We start from the raw sequence: 18,141 nt of genomic DNA, 5'->3' as shown, positions 1-18,141 counted from the left end.
TATCTTGTTGATTTTTTCAAAGAACCAACACTTTGTTTCATTGATTTTTTTGTATTGTTCTCTTGTTTTCTATTTCATTGATTTCAGCCCTCAATTTGATTATTTCCTGGCTTCTATTTCTCCTGGGTGAGTTTGTTTCTTTTTGTTCTAGATCTTTCAGTTGTGCTGTTAATTCATTGGTAATGGATTGCTCCTTCTTCTTTATGTGTGCATTTAGAGCTATGAATTTTCCTCTTAGCACTGCTTTCACAGTGTCCCATAAGTTTGGGTATGTTGTACTTTCACTTTCATTGAATTGTAGGAAATCTTTAATTTCTTTCTTTATTTCTTCCTTGACCCTTTGATGTTTCAGGTGGGCATTATTCAGTTTCCATGAGTTTGTGGGTTTTGTATAATTTTTGTTGTTGTTGAGGTCTAACTTTAAGGCATGGTGGTCTGATAAGATACAGGAGGTTATTCCAATTTTTTTGTATCTGTTGAGATTTGTTTTGTTGCCAAGCATGTGGTCAATTTTTGAGAAGGTTCCATGGGGTGCTGAGAAGAAGGTATATTCTTTTGTGTTAGGATGGAATGTTCTGTAGATATCTATTAGGTCCATTTGAGTCATAACATCTGTTAGGTACTTTATTTCTTTGATAAGTTTCAGTCTGGTAGATCTGTCTTTTGCTCAGTCACTGGTACATTATCTGTGGTGAATAGTCATTTGTTCAACTGCCCATGAAAGGTTCACACAATGTTCAAAACACATGTGGCAGTAATAAAACTTTTCTAAAGAGTCAATTAGCATAAATTGAGTAAAAATTCAAAGTAAATGTATTCAGATGCTTCTTACAGTGCTTCCCAAGTTGTGCTATATGCCTGTGTTGCAGCCTTTACTATAAACCCATATCCAGTGTAATTTGCACCACATGTTCCATCAAACCATGCATGGTATTTGACTAACTGCAGATCCTCACCTTTCCCTGCACTCCACCAAACCCAATCTCACAATCTCTTTCCTAGCTCAGCAGCACCCTACCTGATGTGGACTCAATTCTCTATCTCTGACCCTGTAGCTAGTGGAACACAGAAATCTTCCCCTTCTAGCTTCCTTCCTACCACTCATTGCATTAATGAACACAGTCCCAAATTCCAGGAGACATTTCCTGGATACTCAAAGCCCTCTCCAGCCAGGAGAAAATAAAAACTATCTGCAAATGTTTACCTTTCCTTCAGCTCCACAGGAAACACAATGCTATGTCATAAACCCATGTCTGTAGCTGACTACATGCTTCAGCTAGCCACATCAACTTCTCCAGTGGGTCACAAAGATCTTCCTGCTTTTCCATTCTCTATGCTTTTTATCCCAGTCATGCAACCTAAACAACTATACCTATGTATCACCCAGTACACTGTGACCAGAGAAGCTGACTGGCTATCCACAGATATTCACCTCTCCTTCCATTCTTCCCAGTCAAATCATATATTACCATCCTCAGTTTTAAAACAGACATTATGGTTTGCACTTTTCTGACTCTCTAAGTCATTCCTATGAGACTAAGACATATGGGTGGGGAAAACCTGCCTTTCTTTCTTTCTTTTTCTTATTTTTTCCGGAGCTGAGGACTAAACCCAGGGTCTTGCACTTGCTAGGCAAGCCCTCTACCACTGGGCTAAATCCCCAACCCATTTTTATTTTTATTTTTATTTCTTTTTTTTGCCTTTCTTTCTTCAATGGAACCCTTCAGATTTCCCCACATGGCCCATCTTCATGAGTCAGTTTCAGCTCCCAATATCTAAAAATATGTTTTACATGAACTTAGTGGACAATTATATCATTATGGCAAAAAAAATTCTATCAAGCAACACACAGCCTCCAAAGCTACAATGAAAAAAAAAACAAAATAGCAGAAATCAACACTCACTTCTCATTCATTTCTTTCAATAGGAATGGTTTCAAATTACTGATAAAAAGACTCAGAATAACAGAATGGATGTGAAAACATTACTCATCTGTTTATAGAATCCAATAAAGACTCCTCAATATCCAGGATCAACATTACCTCAGGGTAAGAGTTTGGAGAAAGATATTCTGAGAAAATGGAGCTAAAAAACAAGTTTGTGTATTCACTTCAATATAAATCAAAATAGAAATTCAAACCAGAACCAATCTGAAGAAATTGAAAAAGACACTACATACTCATAAGAGGAAATACACACCAAGATGATATTTCAATTCTTAACATATATGGCCTCAAAACAAGGGAACCCAAGTTTGCAAAATAATTACAAATATAGTTTCACATATTGACCTTCATACACATAGAGTGGGAGACTGCAATATCCCACTTTTACCAATGGTCAGATCTGTCTCACATTAGGTAAACAGAGAAATACTGGAACTAATATAATTTGTAAACTAAATAGACATAACAGATTTTACAGAACATTACACACAACCAAAAAATAATATACATTCCTCTTGGCACTTCAAAAATCGTTCTCCAAAACTAATGATACACTTAGACATAAATCAAGTCACAACACATAAATGAATATTAAAAAAATAAACTCACTACATTCTGTCAGCTCATCATGGATTAAAGCTGCATATAAAAACGATAGTAACAACATGAGGATTACAAGATCATGGAAAATTAACAATTCCCTAATAAATTAAAAATTTATCAAAAGAGAAAAAAGACATTGAACACATTCTAGAATTCATTAAAAAATGAACATACAGTGTACACAAACACATTAGATATACTGATAGCCTTTGTAAGAGGCAAGTTCATGTCACTAACTGCCTACATAAAATGAATTGATTTCATACCAGTTATTTAACAGGATTCATCTTTTTGCTGCATGCAATAAACACACTTCAACATCAAGGACAGATATTACCTCAGGATAAATTGTTGGATTAAGTTATTTCAAGGAAATGCACAAAAAAGCAAGGTTGTGTAGACATTTTAATATTTAACAAAAAAGACTCCAAACGAAAACTATTCAAAAGCGTTAGAAAAGACATTGCATACTCATCAAAGGAAAAATGACATTTCAATTCTTCTTTTTTTTTCAAGACAGGGTTTCTCTGTGTAGTTTTGGAGCCTGTCCTGGTTCTCACTCAGTAGACCTGGCTGGCCTTGAACTCACAGAGATCTGCCTGGCTCTGTCTCTCAGATACTGGGATTAAAGCCTTGCCCCACTGCTGCCTGATTCAATTCTTAACATCTGTGCCCCCAAGACAAGGTTGCCAAATTTCATCAGAGGAAAACCAATACATTTAAATCATATATTGAACACAAACATTGACAGTGGGAGGATCAATTGCCAATTCCCAACAATAGATAGGTCATCCAGACAAAATTTAAAGGAGAAATACAGGCATTGACAAATGTTATAAACAAAATGGTCCTAACAGATATTTGCAGAATATTTCACCAAAACACAAAAGAAAATACATTCTATGTGCATCATGGTACTTTCTCCAAAATTAACTACATTATCAGAAGCAAAGCAAGTCTCAACAGATAGAGGAAACTTGAAATAACTTTATACATCATATCAAGCCATCACGAATTAAATATAGATGTAAACAACAGCAAGAGAATTCATAAAAATGCATGGAAACTGAATAACTCTCTAGTGAATGAAAAGTACATAGGGACAAATAAAAACTATGACATCCTACACGTCAGTGAAAATGAATATACTGCATACCCAAAAGAGTGGGACTCAAGAAAAAAGTGGTACTAAGAGGAAAGTTCGTAGCAATAGTTGCCTGCATAAAAATACTAAGGTCACACACTAGCAACTTTACATGATGCTTAAAGTCTCTGGCAAAAAAGGAGTAAATTCACCCTAGAGGAGTAGAGAGGAAAATATAATCATACATATGTTTGAAATCAATAAAATAGAATCAAAGTGAAAAAAATAATCAATGAAGCAAAGATCTTATTATTGGAGAAAGTTAGCAAGATAAACAAATCCTTATCTATTCGAACTAAAAGAAACAGAGAGTATATTCAGATTAAAAAAATGTGATATGAAAGGGGTGCAAACAATAGACACCAAGGAGATCTAGAGAATCATAGGAACATATTTCCATAACCTGTACTCCACCAAAGTGGAAAATCTAAAATAAATGGATGGGTTTCTCAATAGATCTCCCTACCAAACTTAACTCAATATCAGATATACAATTTAAACAGACCTATAAAATCTAGTGAAATACAAGCAGTCTTCATAAGTCTCCCAAGTGGAGAGGGAAGGCCACAGTCATAGGGTTTTAGTGGAAAATGGAGCTAGACTTTCAAAGATGACTTAACATCAATTCTTTTAAAATTATTTTACAAGACAGAAACAAAATCAATATTATCTAATTCATATTATGAGATAGAGTTACCCTGATTGCCAAACCACAGATGAGCCCAATAAAGAGAGAATAGCAGACCAATTTTCCTGGTGAACATCAATGCAGAAATACTCAATAAAACACTTGTAAACTTAGTCCAATATCTCATCCAAATGATCATCCCAGAGATGCAGGGATGGTTCAATGTATGGAAACCTACTAAGGTATGTACAAACATATAAACAAAATGAAAAAAAAAGAAAGAACATATGATATCTCATTAGATGACAAAATCCAACACCATTTCATCATAAAAGTCCTGAACAGAATAGGTATGTAAGGGACTTGCCTCGACATGAAGAATGCAGTTTACAAGTACATGGCCAACACTAAAAATTAGTAATGCTGACCTTTTTATAACAGGTATTTTTCACTTTCTTTTTTAAATCATATAAGAAAATTGAAAGTACATTCAAATGTTTTAGCTGTAATAATGGAAAAACCATAATTAAGATGTCCAACTTTACATTGAGAATGAATAGCTAAAAAAGATGAAATAAATTCATGAGCATGTAGGAGTTGTGGGAAATCCCATCATTGTTTTAGTATGAGTAGAAACTAAGGTTCTCAATGTTGTAAGCATATATATCTAATTCAGTCAGTAAATGTATCAATATCCTAAGGTCCATTCACACCATCTATGGAATTTTCCGAGAGTCAGCATATATAAGTCAGCATAGCACATAGATACTTGTCTGCCCAACATTATTTCAGCATTATTCAGAATACAGAAAATAATCAACCTTGATACCCCTTAAAAGAAGAGAAAATAAAGAAAATAGTTCCTTTAAAAGTATTTTCTTTTTTTATATAAACAAAGATTCATTATTGCAGTTTCTAATTCATTCATAAAATTTTAAATGTTTCATTTCATTAATTACCACAAATAATTATATACAGAGTGATTTCTTTTTTGCCTTTTTGAGAGAGGGTTTCTTTGTGTAACAGTCCTGTCTGTCCTGAAACTCATGCTATAGAACAGGCTGGCCTTAAACTCACATAGATCCACTTGCCTGTGCCTCCAGAGTGCTCCAATTAAAGCAGTGTGCCATTACCATCTGGCCACGTGATTTTTAGCTACACTATGTTCATTGATTTTATAGAACTTTAAATAAATAGTTTATATGCAATTCACAAATGATTAAACCAGTGATGAAAATTAACAAATATGATTACTGGGTACAGAATTCTCTTAGGCATATGCACATTCAGATGCAAGTCTCATAGGATTTATATACACAGAGTGAAGTTGTCACAAATCTGAAATAGAAACGTAAGTTATTATTCTTAACATAAACAGAAACACAAGTTGGTATTGTTCACTCCTAACTTAATATTACTCATTTTTATTACAAAAATACACTTATAAACATCCTTTCAAACATTTTACAATTTATACACTTCTGTTTTATAAAGATTTACTAGCATTTGGCCGGGCGTTGGTGGCGCACACCTTTAATCCCAGCACTCGGGAGGCAGAGCCAGGCGGATCTCTGTGAGTTCGAGGCCAGCCTGGGCTACCGAGTGAGCTCCAGGAAAGGCGCAAAGCTACACAGAGAAACCCTGTCTCGAAAAACCAAAAAAAAAAAAAAAAAAAAAAAAAAAAAAAAAAAAAAAAAAAAAAAAAGATTTACTAGCATATCCAAATTTCAGTAGGATGCAAATTTTGTGTTAGTGTAAGTGGAAAGATAGTCATGAGATGTTTTCTAGAAAAAATTATGTTGATCAGATATGCAAAGTGTGAATATATGACTTGCCTGTGAAAACAAAAAATGGTGAACAAAACTGGGGAGGTAGTAAATGTCTTTAATCTCTGCACTCAGGATCTGGAGCAGGTATATCCCCATACACTTCAGGCCAGTGTGCTCTAGAGCAAAGTATCATCCAAAAGCATATAATTCATTCCTCACTTATGGCCCATGTAAGCGTTAATCCTGTCCAGACACACAGGTGAATGGTTACATATATCTTTAACAAATACATCTCTGGTAGTTACATTTCATTAAAAACAAATCTCTACAATAAAGATTTTACACCTGTGTTAGATAAACCAGAAAAATAAAAAAATAAGACAAAATGGATATCAGGGTATAGGTCAACTAGATTGCCCACTGATTATTAAAAAATTGTAAGCACAATAGCCAAATGTGCAAACTATTGTGTGCTCATAAAATACTATTTGACTGACTTAGCCAATTATGTCAAAATCATAAGAACATGCCATACTCTCATTGGTTTACACATCACAAGTATTTTTTGTATTGCTTGATAATTCCAAAATGAAGACATGATCAGGATTGCTGCTTGGATAAAGCCTGTGTCTTTGTTTTTATCTGCTAAGTAAGAACTCCCAAAGCAGAAATGGACACCACTCTCTGTGGAAGATGCCAATGGCTCATGTCATTTATGTGAGTTGCACTCTCATGAAATTTAAAAGCTATTATAAACTTCCAGCTATTATTTCATTCCAACCTCACAGCAGAGGACATTTGTTTCAGTATTTGGGGGTGGTTGGGAATACCATCCAGTTTGTTATAGTCCTTCTATTGACTACAAAGGATTATTTGTAGATCTCTGTCCATAATAAATACCATACCCTTTTCCAGAACACCAACGGAAAACAAACACTTTCCATTGGCCTTAGCTTTTTCCCTGGATGAAGTCAATAGGAACCCTGATCTTTTGCCAAATATGTCATTCGTATTTGAATTCCCTGAAGGTGGTTGTAAGACTGTGCCAAAATTATACAGTCGCATGCCTTTTTCTGAAAAAAATCAAGATTATTACCTTAATTATAATTGTAATGAAGAGACTACTTGTTTAGTGGTGCTGAGTGGACCTGACTGGGCAACATCTGCAATGGTTGGGACAAGCCAGGACCCCTACAGATCTCAACAGGTGAGACATTTGTGGTGTGGGTTTGCAAGAAATTGTGATTCTGTTGGTACCACTCCCAGAGGCTAAGAAGGGTGTGAGGAGGATACTAGTCTCACGCTTATGTTAAACAATGTGGTCAAGGGTACTTTTCAGAGACTTGATGGGGCTTCATTTTCTTTTCTGAAATTGAGATGAGGAAAGAAGTAACAGGTAAGATGTTTTTATAGAACTCTTTGTTCAAAGTTTGTTTATAAGTTCTTAGGAGTGCATGCTACTTCATATAACCCCCTGTGTCCTAGATCCTCCAGCTTACCTATGGACCTTTCCATCCTATCCTGAGTGATCACGAGAAATTTCCCTATCTGTATCAGATGGCCCGCAAAGACACAGCTCTACCCCTGGCCATGGTTTCTTTGATGCTTCACTTCAGTTGGAACTGGATAGGACTGGCCATCTTAGACAATGACCAGGGTACCCAATTTCTATCACATTTGAGAAGAGAGATGGAAAAAAATACAGTCTGCTTTGCCTTTGTGAGTATGATCCCAGTCAACATGCACGTATTCATGTCAAGAGCAGAAGTGTATTATAACCAAATCATGACATCATCCACAAATATAGTTATCATTTATGGTGACACAGACAGTACTCTAGCTGTGAGCTTTAGAATGTGGGAATCTCTAGGTATAAAGAGAATATGGGTGACCACTTCACAGTGGGATGTCACTACAAGTAAGAGAGACTTCGCCATTGACTCATCGCATGGGACACTATCTTTTATACACCACCATTCTGAGATTTTTGGTTTTAAAAAATTTGTCCAGACACTGAACCCTCTCAAATACTCAGATGAATACCTCACAAGGCTGGGGTGGATGAACTTTAACTGTGAGGTCTCAGATTCTAAGTGTGAGACACTGAAGAATTGTTCATCCAATGCTTCATTGCAATGGCTAATGAGACAGCCTTTCGACATGGCTTTTAGTGATGACGGTTATGATATATATAATGCTGTGTACACTGTGGCCCATGCTGTCCATGAGATGCTTCTTCAACAAGTAGATGATGGGAAAGGACACTATGGTAACTGCTTGAAGGTAGTGTTTCTTCTATTGAATGAAATATTGTGTCATTAATATCATTGCCTTGCAGTCTGTCAGATGCTCTGATTTACTGGATTAGTAAATGTTTAATAAAATAGACATATTTCTGAAAACCTAATGTAGAGGTTGGTATAAATCATAATGCAGAAGCAATGGAGTGGAAGACACAAATTATCAAGGAATATTAGTAATTATCTTACAGAGCATCTGAATATCATTGCCCCTGCTCTACACCAGAAACCTAACTGTCCTTCCTCATTAATCCTCTCCATGAAAAGAAGAAGAGCCCTTGTTCATCAGTTGTCAAATATGTGGTAATAAGTATATCAAATGGTTTTTACAAGTGTTCTCAACAGATCATATTCTGTCCCACTGTAAGATCTGTGGAACTTCTTTGGTACTCTGAGAGTAATTACACAGGCAACAGTGCTATAATTCGTTTCAAAACATACATGAGTATTTACATGTGTGAATGGACGGTTCCCACTGTGTAGGTGTATGTTTCTGTGCTTCTGTGTGTATATTTATTTTGCTGCGTATATATGTGTTTCTGTCTATCTGCATATCTATCTATCTGTGGAACTGAGCATAAATTTGTCTTGTGTCAGTGTCTTTCTGTATGGGAGTATGTTTCTGTATATAACTTCCTGTGTGTTTTTTCATTACATGTGACTATTTGTGTGATTTGCATATGTGCTTGCACATATGTGTATCTGTGTTTCTGTGTGTCTCTCTGTATCTTTGTCTGTCAATCTATCTTTGGATGGGAGCATAAATTTTTCTATGTCAATGTCTCTCTGTGTGATTGCATCTATCTGTGCATGTCTCATTGTGTGTATTTGTCTATAAAAAGTGTGCATTTGTGTGTGAGCCTCTGTGTTTTGCAGGTTTCTGTTTCTTTGTGTCTCTTTGTATTCATGTGTCTGTCTGTTTATTACTGTATTTTCATGTGTGTGTCTGACATGTATATGTATATAAGTATGTGTAAATTTTATATAGCTGTAGGATGTATGTAAGACTGTATGGATGTGAGTGTTTTTTGTCTGTGTGTTTCTTTCATTATGTGTGTATGTGCATTTTGCATATCAATATTTTCTATCTGTATGTTAGCATGTATGCATATCTGGGTTTCTTTTTGGTAATTTCCTCTGAAAGAACTTTAACTCTAGGAATGTTATGATACTTTCATTTATCCACTTAATTTTATTTTATTTCTCCCTTGGACACCTTCCTTCAATAATGTTGCTTTTAAGAAGAAATCATTGTATGTTTTCTGACATCAAGGAAGGGCACACACACTATAGAATGCTGCCTCTCTTTCAGCTGCACTCCTTTCTGAGGAAGACTCATTTCACTAATCCTGTTGGAGAAAAAGTGAATATGAACCAGAGGGAAAACCTGCAGGGAGAGTATGACATTTTTCAGATTTGGAATTTCCCAAATGGATTTGGATTTAAGGTGAAGATAGGAGAGTATAGTCCATATTTCCCACTTGGTGAACAGCTCCATATATATGAAGATGTGATAGAGTGGTCCACTGGAAATAGACAGGTTGGTCTGACCTATCTGTAATAATTTCTGTTACACCATGGTAAAACTGTCAGGTAGTGAAATAAATTGTCACATTTAGAAGTATTTTCTAGCCTCCAAATTTATATTTTTTAATTTCAGTTTTTGATATGACATTTTATTAATTCTTTGATGGTCTCAGACATGCATGCCACACATACTGTGAATTTTTATCACTCCAGAATATGTTTCTGGTTTTTAATATAAAAAGTAAATTGATTGTTACCACTGTACTATATTACTTCCAATAAAGTGAGCAATATCCTCTCAATGCCATCCTGATTACTACACAGTGATTGTCCTTTTGTCTGCTGAACCTTTGACATAGATAATGAAAGATTGAGGGTAAATATAACCTGGATTAAAGTGAACACATTCAAACCATTATTTGTTATTATATAATTTGCTTTAAACCTTTCTTCCAAAAGTGTCCTAGATAATCATCATCTCTAATGATACTGAAGATAATATTTTCATAACACATTTATATACCCTATGGATAATAACTTTGATCTTTATTTTTTCCTTCTTTTTTCTGTTAAATGTGAATGTATGTCTTGTCTGCATATATGTCTCTGCAACACTGGTATGCCTGGTGCCTATAGATGCATATAGACTTGGATCCCTGGGAAGTGGAGACAGTGCAGGGCCACACAGTGGGTGCTAAAAATCAAACTGGGCCTTTTACTTGATCAGGAATTGTTACAGACAGCTGAGCCAGTTCTCCAGTCCTGAAGCATGTCCTGCATAAAAGAAATTGCTCACTGGAGGAATGTTTCTTGGTTCCACTAATTCCTTCAAAGACCACCCAAACAAGGGTGTGTCTAATTTCCTTATGTGTATGGGGAGGAAGTATTATAAACAAAATAAATGTTTTTTGAAAATTTATAAATGATTTATTCTACTATAAGTCTATGGTATGATACAGGTATGACTTGTGATGTAGGTAGTTTTATGGTATTCTATTCCAACTTCCTGACTATAAAGTAGCTTGAAATTTAAAGAAGCTAACTTCAGAAAAGTCTTCAAGCTTGATATAAAGTAGTATCTCATGGAGACCAGATAGTATAAAATCTACAAAATATTATTTTCAAAATAACAAGGGCAGTTATTGTCAGGGAAGAGGACATATGAGCTGAAGGTATAAAAACTTTACTTTCTATCCATTCAGAGAACAGCAATGAAATTTCAACTATTTTCTAACCAAGTTCACTTGAGCATTACAAAAACATCCACTGGAGGCATACAGAAGTTTAGGAGCAATTCAAGCAGTGCTCTACTCCTAGACATAAAATTTTCTATGTAGTAAACGGGAAAAAAATATAACGAAATCAAATCAATACAAATCCAAATGTCAGAGTGATAAGCTTATATGTGAGTATGTTCAAAGACATACTAAAGAAAGAATCCAAAGAATTATTTTAACAGTATTCCAGAATATCAAATAGGACACAAATCATCTCCAGAAGAATGCAATGAGATCACAAAACCTTACATACAATGAGGAACTGAGTGAGCATGTGACTAACACATTTGAAAAAGTATAAACTAATGAAATAATTCAAATTAAATATATAAAGAAAGGAAAATAAATTCAATAAAAATTCTCACTAACAGATTATTTCAAGTTGAAGACAATATGGCAGACTTGAAGACAAGGCAGAAGAATTAGAAAACTGAAACTATGACAAAGGTAAAAATTGGGACAGGTGAACAATATGTGGGACGAGGGGGATAGGATTAAAGGATCAAATTTCTTTCCCTCGACTCTCGCCCTTCATTACTCCCACTCATGTCCAGGTTGTGCATGTAGATCTCAGCCATTTCTCTGTCATTGGGCGATCCTCATGTCTTTCTTGGGGTCCTGTTTTCCACTGGTGGTGTGAGTAGCAGTCGCGGGAGATCCTAGATGGATCAAGAAAAGAGAGGGAGAACAAGGAATAGGAGACCATGGTAAATGAAGACCACATGACAAAAGGAAGAAACAAAGTGCTAAAGAGGCCCACAGAAATCCACAAAGATACCCCCACAAAAGACTGTTGGCAATGGTTGAGAGACAACCGGGACTGACCTACTCTGGTGATGGGATGGCCAAACACCCTAATAGTTGTGCCAGAAACCCCATCCAAGGACTGAGGAATCTGGATACAGACATTCACAGCTAGGCCCCGGGTGGAGAGCTGGGAGTCTAATTAGTGAGAAAGAGGAGGGTTTATATGAGTGAGAATTTTTGAAACCAAGGTTGGATAAATCACAGGGACAAATAGCCAAACGAATGGAAACACATGAATTATGAACCAAAGACTGAGGGGCCCCCAACTGGATGAGGCCCTCTGAATAGATCTCTGAAGTATTTGAAGGCCACCTGGCCAAACATCCTAATTGTCATGCTAGAAACACCATCCAATCACTGAGGGAACTGGATGCAGGGATCCACAGCCAGGCCCCAGGAGGAGCTCCAGGAGTCCAATTGGCGAGAAAGACAAGGGTTTGTATGAGCGAGAATTGTTGATACAAAGTTTGGAAAAAGCACAGGGACAAATATACAAACAAAAAGAAACACATGAACTATGAACCAATAGCTGAGGAGCACCCAACTGGATCAGGCCCTCTGGATAAATAAGACAGTTGATTAGCTTAATCTGCTTGGGAGGCAGCCAGACAGTGCGACCAGTTCCTATCCTTAGTGCATGAACTGGCAATTTGGAAACTGGAGCTTATACAGAGACTATTGACTCAGCCTGGGAGGAGGGGACTGAACCTGCCTGGACTGAATCTACAAGGCTGAACTCAATCCTCAGGGGAGTCTTTGCCCTAGAGGAGATGGGAATGGGTGTGGGCTGGGGGAAAGGGGAAAGGCGGGGGGTGGGGTGGGAGGGGGGAGAACAAGGGAATCTGTGGCTGATATGTAAAACTAAATTTAATGAATAAATTTAAAAAATTAAAAAAAATGAAAGATCAAATTTACAAACAATGAGCAGAAGAGAAGAAAAGGACTTTCCAAGACATCAACAGTATATCCAGTAAAATACAATGGGAATTTACCAAATATAGGGAGAGGTGTGGACATCTAGAGACAGGAGGTATTTAAATTCTAAAGACATATCAGAAAAAGAAAATCTTCCCATGACATATTTTACATAAAATTTGAAATATGAAATTAAAGAAAGGAAACTGAAGGCTACAGAGAGAGAAACACATTTCTTCGAAAGGTCCCTTAAGATAACAGCAGATTCTGCCATGAACTCGATTAAAGGGGGAGAACATCAATGATGTGATTTAAGTAGTTAGAGAAACAGCTGCCAAACCCAGCTACTGTGCTCAACAAAGTTATCCTTTATAATCAATGGAGGCTCTTCATGGGTATAAACTTGCCTACATCTGGAATTTATTGAAACTCAAAAATGGAAGGCATTCTTGAGAGGTTTTTTTTTTCTTAATTTTAAGTAGGAAATTATACTTGTTATCCAGATCTTTAAGATAGGAAGACATGCCTTATATCAAGTGATGGTGGTACATGCCTTAATCCCAGCACTCTGCAGGCAGAGGAAGGTGAGTTTTTGAGTTTGAGGCCAAGCTATTTCTCAAATCAAGTTCTAGGACAGCCAGGGCTACAAAGAGCAACCATGTCTGTGAAATAAAACAACAACAAAAAAAAGAAGGAAAGAAAGAAAAGGAAGCCATGCCTTTAATTGACAACTTTTAAGCTGGGAAAAGACACATATTTTACCTGGATCTTAAGTTGGGAAGACACAACTTTAAATTAAAACATTTGATCTTGAAAATTGACCTCTAATCTGGGCTATCCCCTCTGCTGGATGCCTATATAAGGATACAGAAAATTGAAACTTGTGTTATTAGTGTGCTTGCTCTAACCTTGTTAGTGATTCTATTTCTTCACTGGCATTTGAAGCTATATCTATGGGAACTAAGTGTTTAATAAGGATCAACTGAGACATTCAATATCAAGGAATGAGAAGTTTCTACTTTCCTGGACTTACTATTTATACCTAGCAATTGTTAGATTAGTAAGACCACTTCCTAAAAGATATCTTAACAGATTACAGAGAGACAGAATCAGATTCATTTTATAATTTATGCTACTCTAAAGAACCCTATCTAATACAGAGACATACCATGTACAGGGATGTATGTCATTTATAAGAATTCATAACCACTCTAACATTTCTATGGAAGATACATGAAGAACTACTACACACTGAAAATCAGGATAAATACAAGTTGTCCTAGAAGACAAAGACAGCATGAGAACACTGGACAGAAAAACAACTGTTATCAAACTGTATCAAGTATTGCATTAACCAAATGTATAAAAGTTGGATGTTGATGTAACCAATCATCTTATTTAAATAAGAAACACAGAGCCAATGTAAAAGAGAAAGACGAGAGGTCAGAGCTCAGAGATAAAATCTCACCTCCTACAGTGCTCCTAGCTTCCCCGGGAGAGAGCTACTTCCTGTTTGTCTGTGTTTAAATAGTCTTTCTGTTCTGCCTTCTCATTGGTTGTAAACCCAACCACATGACTGCCTCATCACTGCCTGTAAGTACCGCCCTCCAGGTCTTAAAGGCGTATGTCTCCAATACTAGCTGTATCCCTGAACACACAGAAATCTACCTAGCTCTTCTAACCACCATGCTCTTGCTATGGCTCTAATAGCTCTGACCCCAGGGCAACTTTATTTATTAACATAACATTAAAATCACATTTCAGTACAAATAAAATATCACCATAGTTGGAAAACAATTCTCAATAACAATTCAATGTTAAACTTCACATTCTCTAATCATAACACACAAGAGACAAGGTTGCTTTGTAAATACCAACATTCATTTTTGCTTCCAAAAACAAACTGTACTTACAAACATGGAGAGATCCCTTCTGTAAATACAGAGGGAAATAATTTTGAGGAAATTTAATATAATATAGAAATTGTCAGACTAAACACCGGGATAGACATGAATGGAAAATATTCTCAACTAAACACTGAATAATGCAACTAAACAGCACACCAGAAAGATCAGTCCCTATGACATACATGACTTCATTGCAGGGATACAGGCTGGTTCATCATATGCAGATCTATCTGCTAAGTATATGCTACACAAAAATAGACTCAAGCATAGAACTATATGATTATCCAAATATGTGCAGATAGGGCTCTTACCAAAGGCCAGCATCAATTCAGATTTAATATTTAAAGCAAAGAGGAACCTGCAAAAATAGAAGGAAGACATTCTGATTAAAAAGGTTTTCTTTTGTATTATTCCAGCCTGATCACTTTAATTTTTTTCCTATGGCAATTATATTGACAACATTGAAGAGAAACTTAAAGAGTTTCCATGAAAATTCTCAGCAAGGCCAGTCATATATGGTGGTGCACATTTTAATCAAAATTATTGGAGAGAGGCTGAAGTAAAACCCTCTCAGTTATGGCCAGAATAGCATACACAGTGAGTCCAAAAGAGCTAAGATTGCATATAGACCCTCCCTCAAAAGAAATGAGCAGAAATTGGACATGGGTGATATTTTCAGTTCCATCCATTTGCCTGAAAATATCATGATGTCAATGTTTTTTTGGTTTTTGTTTTTCCTGCTGACTAATACTCAATTATGTAAATATACCACATTTTCTTTATCCATTGTTTGGATGAGGGGAATCAACCTGAGTAATGTAACTCAGACTCTGATAAATAAACATGATAAGTCCTCATTCATAAGTAGATATTAGATGGAAAGCAAATAAATACCAGGCTATACTCCACAGCCCCAGAGAAGCTAGGTAACAAGGAAGACCTTAAGAGGGACACATGGATCACCCTAAGAAGGGGAAATTGATGATATCTCCTGGGTAAACTAGGGGTACGAGGAAGAGGAAAGAGAATGGGGATAGAGACATGAGGAGCTGGGATAGTCCCCTTTAGGGGAAGGTTGGAGGGGAGAGCAACAAACGAGACATCTTGAAAGAGTGGGGCATTATGGCATGACTGGGATACCTGGTCCAAAAGAAAGTCCCATGATTTCCAAAGAATGACCTCAGCTAAGACTCCTCCTAGAAAGGGTGCCTGAACTGGCCTTCTCCTGCAATCAGATTTTTGACTACTTTAATTCTTTCATAGAATCTTCATCCAATAACTATAGAAGCAGATGCAGAGACTCATTGCCAAGCAAAGGGCCAAGCTGTGGCAGTCCACTTGAATAGAGGTAGAGGGATTATTTCAGCAAGTGGGGTCAAGATAATGACAGGGCAACATGTAGAGAAAGCTGACCCGAGTAGTAGGAGCTTAGGAACACTAAACCTACAGCTAGAGGACCTTCATGATACCGACCTAAGAGCATTGCATGTGGGTGATAATTATGTAGCTGAGTCTGTCTGTAGCCCTTGCAGTGGGACCAAGATCTCTCCCTGGTACTTGAGATGGATTTGTAACATATACCCTATGGTGGGATTAATCGATCAGCCTTAATGCAGGGGGGAAGAACATTGTCTTGCCTCAACTTGATTTACCATGCATTGTTGACTCCCATAGGAGGCCTTACCCTTTCTGAGGAGTAGATAGGGTAGCAGAAAGAAGATGTGGAGAAGGAACAGAATGAATGGAGGGAGAGGCAATTTTGGATGGTAAATAAATAATTTGTTAAAAAAGAAATTGGAGAGGGATATATATTTTCTCCAATCTTCTTGAAAATTGTCCTTAATCTTAGCAAGTAAAAGAAGAAATGGTAAACATTAAATACAGAAATAAAGGAAGAAATATGCCCACTGGTACCATACAACTTTAAACCCAGCATTCTGGAGGCAGGAGAGGAAGAACTCTGTACCATCTATGTTAACCTACTCTACGTATGTAGTTAAGGTATACCAGCAATACATTGTGAGTGAGTCCCTGTTTCAAGAAAACTACAACAAAAAGGAATATTTCTATGTAATCATATTGTATAGAAAGATAGAAGCCATGTGATTTTGTTTCAGAACTCAATTCTGAACTAAGGATGCAAAGTGAGTATGCAACAATCAGCAGTTGTCTAAACCAGTATATAGACCACTATCATCAGGTTTTGATTATACAAAGTTTTTGTATTATAAACTGAACAAAATCCTTTAATTAATTTAAACTATCTAACTTTTATTCCAGTTCCCCAAATACTTGCAGCCTTTGTAAGGCACTTTGACCTTAGGAAACATTCCAACTACAACCTCCATACATACCAACCCAGCACTTTTTCACCATAAATGCACCAGGCTCTGCCTACTTAGCTGTTATTCTCTTTACATTCTGTTTGTCATATTTTGCAGTGCTATTTATTGGAGCTCATGTTTGCTGTCAGAGGTTTGAAGAGATATTTCCCATGTTTCTGATATTCATTTATCTTAGTTTGCTGCACTCTTCCTGTGATTAAACACTGGCCATAAGCAAACTGAGGAGGAAGGGTTGATTAGAATCATGGGTTAAAATAAAAAGAAGACAATGTAGAAATCTAGAGACTGCAACAAAACTCTGAAGGAATGCTGCTCATTGGTTTGCTCTGCTTGATCTCTCAAATAGCCCTGAATAGAGACAGCACAGCCCACAGTGAACTGGACACTCCTACAACAATTACCGATCAATAAAATGCATAAATAATATGACAGCAGGCTAGTTCTTGGAGAGTAATATTTTAGTTAGGGTTTTCTTTAACTTTTCAATAGTCTTTCTGCCAAGGTGATGAAAATTAACTAGAAAAATCAGTTTGTACTATGTGGTGTTTGCCCACAGCAAACAACCCATTTTTATTCCTAAATTCCTAAGATTGGGAAGCCACTCAACTTTACATCAGATTGTTTTCATACATTTGCTTGTTGAGCATTTTAAAACATACTAAGTTTAATGTGGTCATTCATTTGGTGTATGAAAAATAAGCTTATCAATATTTCAACATGCTAATGTCATATACTTATGGAACGAGTAGGTTAAGGTCCTGATAGCAACATATGTCTGATTTTCCTCAGATGCCACCCTCTGTGTGCAGTGCTGATTGTGGTCCTGGATTCAGAAAATTCCTGCAGGAGGGAATTGCAGCCTGCTGTTTTGATTGCATCCCCTGCCCAGAAAATGAAGTTTCTAATGAGACAAGTGAGTGTTTGCTGCTGAGATAAATCCTTCACATAGATCATCTCCTCCCAAACACACTGG

The 18,141-nt window shown here is 36.5% G+C and overlaps 1 protein-coding gene across 2 annotated transcripts in view; it reads left to right on the top strand.

Moving 5' to 3' along the window:
- LOC102910971 (vomeronasal type-2 receptor 116-like) overlaps positions 1–18,141 on the top strand; it is a 31,133-nt gene that overhangs the window by 8,807 nt on the left and 4,185 nt on the right. The window contains exons 2-5 of one of the 2 annotated variants that reach the window (XM_076568048.1): positions 7,006–7,247; positions 7,574–8,373; positions 9,703–9,930; positions 17,958–18,081. In XM_076568048.1, coding sequence (XP_076424163.1) covers positions 7,006–7,247; positions 7,574–8,373; positions 9,703–9,930; positions 17,958–18,081 — 1,394 coding nt within the window. Of the gene's footprint in view, positions 1–7,005; positions 7,298–7,573; positions 8,374–9,702; positions 9,931–17,957; positions 18,082–18,141 lie in introns of both variants that reach the window. The other variant, XM_076568044.1, reaches the window with a different exon arrangement.

Source organism: Peromyscus maniculatus, chromosome 1 (assembly GCF_049852395.1).
Source record: "Peromyscus maniculatus bairdii isolate BWxNUB_F1_BW_parent chromosome 1, HU_Pman_BW_mat_3.1, whole genome shotgun sequence".
Taxonomy (NCBI): domain Eukaryota; kingdom Metazoa; phylum Chordata; class Mammalia; order Rodentia; family Cricetidae; genus Peromyscus; species Peromyscus maniculatus.
This window is presented reverse-complemented; position numbering and strand designations above follow the sequence as displayed.